We start from the raw sequence: 8,310 nt of genomic DNA, 5'->3' as shown, positions 1-8,310 counted from the left end.
TTCAGTAAAGCATTTGACAAAGTTTCTCATGATATCCTTGAGGATAACCTGATTAAGTGTGGGCTGGATGGTGCAACCGTTGGATGGATTCATGGTTGGTTAAAAAATCATACCCAGCGAGTGCTCGTAAATGGCTCTGTGTCTACGTGGAGGGAAGTCTCGAGTGAAGTGCCGTGGGGCTCGGTCCTAGGCCCAGTGTTGTTCAATTATTTTATAAATGGCCTGGAGGAAGACATAGAGGGGATGCTTATCAAATTTGCAGATGACACAAAACTGGGTGGGATTGCTAATCCTGAAGAAGGCAGAGTCAGGATTCAAAATTATTTACATAGGCTGGAACAGTGGGCTGAGACAAATAAAATGAATTTCAATAGAGATAAGTGCAAAGTCTTACACTTAGGTACAAAAAATCAAAGGCACTGATATAGAATGGGAGGGACTTGGTTTGACAGTAGCACATGTGAAAGAGATCTAGGTGTTCTGGTTGATTACAAGCTAAACATGAGCCTGCAGTGCGATGTGACTGCAAAGAAAGCTAATGCAATCTTAGGATGCATTAACAGAAGCATTGTGTCCAGATCACGGGAGGTGGTAGTTCCGCTCTATTCTGCTATGGTCAGGCCTCACCTGGAGTACTGTGTCCAGTTTTGGGCACCACATTTTAGGAAAGATGTTGACAAGCTCGAGTGTGTTCAGAAGAGGGCAACCAGGATGCTGAGAGGGTTGGAATCCAAGTCTTATGAGGAAAGGCTGAAAGAGTTGGGTATGTTTAGCCTGGGAAAGAGAAGGGTTAGACGGGACATGATTGCAGTCTTCAAGTATTTGAGGGGCTGTCATGTAGAAGATGGAGCGGATCTATTCTCTCTTGCTCCGGATTGCAAGACTAGATCTAATGGGTGGAAATTACAAGGGAGTTGTTACCGGCTAAATATCTTATCTGTAAGAGTGGTTGAGCAGTGGAACAAACTGCCTCGAGAGGTGGTGGATGCTCCTTCGCTGGACTTTTTCAAGCGGAGGCTGGATGACCATCTTTTGGGTATGTTGTAGGGCTATCTTTCAGCTATGCTCCTGCAGAGTGTAGGGCGTTGGACTAGATGACCTGCAAGGTCCCTTCCAACTCTAACATTCTATGATTCTATAGGCTTTGAGCTCTAATTCATTGATGTGAGAGTTTTCTTGAAGAGACCATATCCCATTGATTGTTATTTGCTTGATGTGGGCATCCCAGCCTGTCAAGGAGGTGTCCATAGTGACCATGATTTTTGGTAAAGTGGGATGAAAGGGGTCCCAATTAGGAGATTGACATTTCGAGTCCACAAGTGTAGGGAGTGTAACACTTGCCTTGGGATATTTAGCCTTTTTGATTGGCGGTAGAGGGGACTGAAGATTCTAATGAACTGCAGTGACAGGAGGTACAGATACAAAATCACAGCAGCTTTTTTATCCTTATGGTGGGCTGCAAGTGTAATTTCTAACGGGAAATATGTTTACTCTGATTGCCAAGACCCTTTCTGGGGGTGGAAGGGTTCAAGTCTACTGTGGCTCCTAGAGAAACCTTCTGCAAGGGTTTTAGCTTGGATTTCTTTGTATTGACCTGTAGGCTTAGTGGTTTTGGCACCTGTAATATAAGGTGTAGGTTTGCCTGTAACTTTGGTTTACTCTTGGTTACTATCAGCCAATTGTTGAGGTAGGGGAATATCTCATCTTCTAAGCTCTGTAGGTACGCTATTACCACTGCTACTACCTCGGTGGATATACTTGGCATTGTGGCCAGCTCAAAGGGGAGGACCCTGCATTGAAAATGGTGGGAATTGCACTGAAAGTGGAGGTATTTTTGGTGTATCTTTATGTGGAAATAAGCACCTAGCAAATCTAGAGTCTCAAACTATGCATCTGGCTCCACAGAAGACAAGACATTGGGAATCAATAACATTCTGAATTTTTGTATTAATAGAAACTTGTTTAAGCATCTCAGGTCTAATATGGGTCTCATTCCTCCACCCTATCTGGAATAGAAGCCCGAGTGCTCATCTTTTGCAGGCACTTCTACGATTGCTTTGCTCGCTTCCTTGAGAAAGATTGGAGAAAACCCAGGAAAATTTCTGGAGGTGCCTGAATGCACCATGTTGATGTGGGGAAGGAGGAAAGCATTTAAAAACAAAGAGCATTTAAGTCAGGAAGACAACTACATGGAATGTGGTTTCTAAGAGGTTCAGTGACTGAGGGAACAGGACCATTCCTAATGCCTTCACCAGGGAAGTCTGTAGTGCTGAAAGTTATCCACAGGGCCCTCTAGTCAGGAAAAGCTTTACAAGACCTTGTGAATACTATAACCAGATAGTGCTTAAAGCAGTCAGTGTTTTCATTTTAGATAATTTATGTGAGCAGAAAGGTTTTAATATGCACAGTTTTTCTATCGCTAGTAACTGCACGAATCTGAGATCTTAATTTCACTGTCAATTTTTGTTACCATTTCTCTAAATTTCAGATATTGTCATTTCCCAGTCTGATGAACAAGTAAGCCTTAATATAGTTTCATACAATAGGCACTTTCCCTCCTGTGAGTCTTCAAGCTCTTCCAGGCCTTGGGCCTGCGCCACCTGGTGGTGGTCGACAATTGTAACCAAGTGGTCGGACTGGTCACCAGGAAGGATTTGGCTTGGTACTGTCTGGGGATGGAGGGCTTGGAGGAACTGTCGCTGGCCCAGACATGATCGCCCCAGCACAGAAGGCTTTGCTGTGCATCCTCTATGGCCCAGCCCTGCTGCTCACGAGAGGCCGCTGTGGGGCTGACCCTGTCTCTGGCGTCTCCTCACAATGTGTCCTCGGCCTGCCCCACACTCCCTGGGCTCTTCCATCTTCCTTCTGGGCTGCCTCCCCCTTGCCCCTCCCCTCCTTTCACGCTCTTCATACGGGATCAAGTAGGTTTCATGACGGAACTGCAGTGGAATTCGGAGCAGCACTTTCCACACTTCCCTCACTGCGCCCCTTCTGTTGCAACCCAGTTCTGAGCAGAAACTCCTCTGCCCCAGCTCCCACCAATGGTGCTTTCCTTCCCTCCACCCTCCTGAGGCCTGGGACTGGACCTGAACAGAACCAGCCCGGAGAATCCAGGCTGGCATTTCCTGCAATTTCAGGGCTCCCTTCTTGTGGCCACATTTCAGGATGGACTGACCGTGTTTGGCAACTGTGTCACCCACCATACCAGCCTGTCCTTCCTCTCTTTACCCCAAAGCTGCACAGGGGCCTATCCCAATCAGGCAGGCCTATCCTGGCCACAGCCTGAGATCTGGCTTTCTCTGTGCCTGCTTTGCAAAGAGCTCCCCCCCCCCAATCTTCTCACCTTTCCTAGCTAGTCTGGAGCTGATCAGAGGAAAAAAAAAAAAACCACTGCTGCCTTGGTGGCATGTAATTGCTAGCTGAATACCTGGGGAGGTGGGTGTTACATTAAGTGCTTGGACGATTTCCACCTTCCTTGTTTGCAAATGGGCAGTGGTTTACTGCAGCCTCCCTCTGCCTTTGGAGCGGGCGCTGCCCGCTTGCAGAGAGGGAGGGTTGTCTCTGCCTTCCCCCACAGATGTTCCTGGGCTGGCTGCCCTTTGGGCTGTGGAGGTTCCGGTGGGAGCTGCTCATAGGTAGGGTTGCCAAGTCACTTACTTAGCACAGCGGGGGAGAGTTGGTCCCTGCCTGGGATATTCTTGCGCACGCCGCGATAATATCACCCAGAAGCATCGGCCGGCAACGTGCCCAACGTGATGACATCTCTTCCAGGTGACGTCATTGCGCCGGGCACATTGGCCCGAACCGGGCACTTTGGGGGCGGGGTTCCCCCCGCCAGCCTCATCCTGATCGGCGGGGTTGGGGGCCCTTTGGGCGGGCAATCCCCCGCCCCCTGGGGGACCTGGCTGCCCTACTCACAGGCAATGTTCCCTCTAAGCTGAGTTAGCGTGAGCTAGCTCACAGTTTTTTAGCCTCTGGCTCACAGATTTTTGCCTTAGCTCAGGAAGGAGGGCTCCAGAGCAAACTAATTTATGCAGTAGCGAAATTACCTGCTCATGACTTTAATGCCAGGAGCTCACAAAGTAGAATTAGGGAGCTGGGGCCAGAAAGTCTTTCACTTGTCCCCCCCTCTGATGCAACTGCCTGGCCCAGCCCTTAGGAGGAGAGGAAGGCAGGCAGACTGGGGAAAGGGGGAAGAGTGCCCACCCATTGGACTGGTCATCTTGGCAGACAGTCATTCCTCGTTGGCCCTGGGGCCCTCAGCAGTTGTGGGCTGCGTGCCTCCTGGGGTCTTCTCACCACCACAAGCAGCTGCAGCTCAAGAAGATAACCCTTTTTTGTGCTGGAATAAAAACCTATTTATTTAATAGGCACTTCCTAATAATTGTAATTAGTAGTTTAACAATGCAATCCTAAAAATACCCCCGGGGAATAAGCCCTGTTGAATATACCCAAATAGTATTCTGAGCAGATGAATGATTAGAGAAAGGTTTTTCTAGGGTATTTACAAAAAGTCCTCCTTGTCTGCATCAAAGCAAAATCCATTATCACCATTAGCCGTAGATCTCAAAGTCTATTGCTCATATGAATTATCTGAAAATGATCATCTTTAGGATGGTCCAGTTTGCTTACCTGAAACAAAGTGATGAAGAATGGAAACTTACTTGACTATGGAACATAACTATTGAGTATTTCTGCTTTTCTTTCTTTGGAGTCCCAAGTATACTCTTTAATAATCTAAATATCATGAAATGTCAGCAGCCAAGAAGCTAACCTATAGTTTGCAAAACATTTTGGACTACTCTGGCATCTCTGTTGGTGAGATGTTGTTAAAATACTATCAAATAAAGTACTTGGAGCAATTAAAGTTATGTTTTGTTATGTGTTTTGTCCTTTTGTGAAAGAACAATTCTAAAGGCTTTTTAAAAAAACTGTGGCAGCCTTATTATCCCAGGGTGATATACCATTTTAATTCTCCCTGCAGAATCTACTCCTCTTCCCTCTCATTCAAAACATATTTAAATGTCCTCTGAGATCTATATCTCAGCTGTAAGCTCTGGCAACAACAATAACAAAAACAAAAGACACAGAATCAGGTTTTTAAAATTTCTATTGCAATTTTAATCTTAATCCTGACAAAATTTAAAATAGATATAAATTCAACCATTTAGTGCTTGCCTAATAAAGTGTTTTATACATGAAAAAGGAATATGTACATCTCAAGAGACATAGTTTTAAATCACCTGTCAGCTTTCTTCATGAAGGCGCATCTTGGTTTGTAGGCCTTTTAAGGCCATTGTGTTTCTGTCCCATTGTTCTCTAGCCATTATCAGCAAAGTTCTTATGTTGGCAACAGTTAAGCAAATGTGAATGTGAGGGACAAAACATGATAGCAATAGAGAAGAGAAGAAAGTGAGATAGTGACAATTACACTAATTTAAATCTCATTTGATCATAAGCTGGCCATGACAAACAGATTTTAAAATTTGAGTGAGAAATACCAAATACAGTCCAGTCTAATTCATGTGTTACTTTCTCTGTACTGTGAGGGAGAGGGTTTCATGCTCAAGACTCATACCAGGTTGATCCCTTGGCCTAGAATGTACTATCTGAATAAGGCTTGTGTGCAGAAAGAGGGGTGGGAATGTGAATGTGCAAACAAGAAAACACTCATGTGCACACAAATGAGAACTACTTCACAATATGAGATTTAAAAAAAAAATGTTAACAGCAATATGGAAAACTAGGGCATACAATGTTACAGTAATTCTAGACAAGATTTTGTAACATCTTGTTCAGTAGGAGTTTTCAAAAGCAGTAAAAACGAACATTTGAATTATACTTAGTGAGGGGAAAACAGGTTTTTTTAAAGCATGTGGCATTTTATGAAAAGAACGGATAGGGAAAAACTTCATTTTTAAAAGTTCCTTAATGGTTGGAGTTCTTTGTAGGCCTAGAGAAGACCAAAAAATCATAATGTAATCTTAAAACAACTTGAAAATGTAAAAAATAAACTTGTTTTTTTTTAAAGGAAATAGTTTCACTATTAGCTGATGATCAGAACTTGCATTTGTTAAGCAAAAACAGAAGCATTAGAAAGGCTAAATTGGATGTTCCCAGCAGCTCTCTTCCTATAGTAAAGGATTCATTGGGCTTTTGGTACTTCAAAAGGTAAAGGTTTCCCTTGCTCGAAAGCTAGTCGAATCCGACTCTAGTGGGCAGTGCTCATTTCTGTTTCCAAGCCGAAGAGCCACCACTGTCCGAAGACGTTTCCGTGGTCATGTGGCTGGCATGACTAAACACCAAGGTGCACGGAATGTTGTTATCTTCCCACAGAAGCGGTACCTATTTATCTACTTGCAATTTCTTGCTTTTGAACTGCTAGGTTGGCAGGAGCTGGGGCCAGAGATGGGAGCTCACTCCGTCACGTGGCTCTAGGGTCTCGAACTGCTGAACTACAGACCTTCTGATCTGCAATTCAGCGTCTTAACGTCGAAGCCACCACAGGCAGACATAAAAGGAGCTAAAAGAATTTTCAAATTAAAGTGCAGAAAGCAGTGTGAACTCCACACCCATTTTTAATGACCTAGAAGGCAATGGAAGTGTTTCACAGCTTGCAGAGTAGTCAGAGCTCTTTCACAACTATTTTTGTAATGGCTTTTTGCATCTTTTTGTGTGTGTACAAAAATATGTAAACTAGCAAAAGCTAGTTACAAGAGATAGGTTATGCTTTTAAGAATGGGTGTTCCTCCAGATGCAATTTTATTGTGGTAAAACTTCCCTAAAAAAAATAGAGCTGTACAAAACGTCTAAATGGAATCTTATTTAAACAACATTTTGAGCTGTAAATTGTTCATATTTAAAAATTCTTTCCCAAAAATACATTGCTAAATATACAAACTATATAATCATGTCATGTTAATGCTGTTTTTCGCAATGCTAAAAATCTTAGCTTTTGAAAGCTAAGAATCTCAGCAGAGAGCTGACAAAGCCAATAATGTACAAACGACTTGGTACTTTATAATACTACATAAATAAATTTCAGTGAAACCAAATGATACTTTTCAAAGTGGCTGGAGAAAGGAATACTTAATTAGAGATTAAACATCATCCACAGAAAGAGCTGGAATGTTTATCCTTGGTCGGGTGAAAAATGCCATTTTTTCTCTGAAAAACAAGACCAACATCAATTGTTAATGACAGGGGTGGAAACTAGTCAGAGGGTCAAAAATACTGATTTTACTGACCAAAATTCCAAAAAAACTGACCAAATACTGACAAATTACCGAACAATTTAATGTCAGCCTACTGATAAGCTAGCGTTTTAAATGTAAAACTAGGATTTCATTAAAAATTATTATTATCTGGTCTCCACCATCCCCATAGCCAGCCCCATAGTTAGATGTGACCCAGATAAAAGGATTGCACAGCTTTTTATTGAATTTTTTTTATGCACAGAGGACAATGTTTTCATTATTGTATGAAATTTAAGGCAAAGAAAGATTCCCTTTTAAAAATAATCACATACTGCAGATAATAAAACAGCAAAAACCTATTAAAAACCAAACATAAAGTAATAATTACAACAAAACATAATTACTGTAAGGTAAGACTTGTCTTTGCTTTTACTTTATCTTTGGTTTTTTGATGAAAAAATACCCGGCCAGTAGCCTGCCATCCCTTGGTTTACCCAGGAGTTGCAGCTGATGAAGTGAAGGCTAAGATTGCTAGAGCGGCAGTAGCGGTGCGCCTGCGATGAAACCACAACAACATCTTATAGGATGTTTATGAGATCCTATGAGATGGCAGTCAAAGCCACTGAGAGTATTATGTGGCCATGATTGTGTCTGCAAGCTCATGCCCAGCCCAATTATCTAGAATAATTCTGTCTATGACTGTTCTGCCACAAGGCAGACCAAATGTTAGGGAATTGGACACTGGCTGTGAGGCATTTGCGAGCTACTTTGCAGATAGTCCTGTCGCTCTGCCATGACCTCCCCATCACAGTTGAGAAAGTAAGTTAACTCGAGGCTCCATGGCAGTCTTCTAGTCAGGTGGATTATTTCAGTCCGCTCAGCCTGGAGGAAGTTGACAGACTGCTCTTAACTGTACGTCCTACCATGTGCTGCCTTGACCCGTGCCCATCATGGCAAATTAAAGCTGGTCGTGATGGGTTTCGAGATGCCCTAAGGGAGATTATCAACAAGTCCCTCTTAGAGGGACAGTTCCCTAGGGCACTCAAGGAAGCTTTGGTTTGTCCCCCCCGAAGAGGACATCTCTGGATCTAGCCGAATGGGCTAATTACCGGCT

The 8,310-nt window shown here is 43.3% G+C and overlaps 1 protein-coding gene across 1 annotated transcript in view; it reads right to left on the bottom strand.

Annotated features, from left to right (window-relative positions):
* Window positions 1-7,050: 7,050 nt before the first annotated feature.
* The window catches only part of WWC1 (WW and C2 domain containing 1), a 161,762-nt gene continuing 160,502 nt past the window's right edge, over window positions 7,051-8,310 (bottom strand). The window contains exon 24 of the mRNA XM_015407306.1: window positions 7,051-7,167. Within this exon, the coding sequence (XP_015262792.1) occupies window positions 7,101-7,167 (67 nt within the window). The 3' untranslated portion in view covers window positions 7,051-7,100. The remainder of the gene's footprint in view (window positions 7,168-8,310) is intronic.

The sequence above is a fragment of the Gekko japonicus genome, unplaced genomic scaffold (genome assembly GCF_001447785.1).
Source record: "Gekko japonicus isolate JY-2015 unplaced genomic scaffold, Gekko_japonicus_V1.1 scaffold189, whole genome shotgun sequence".
NCBI lineage: Eukaryota > Metazoa > Chordata > Lepidosauria > Squamata > Gekkonidae > Gekko > Gekko japonicus.
Note: the sequence above shows the minus strand (reverse complement) of the source record. Positions and strands in the feature narration are given on the sequence as shown.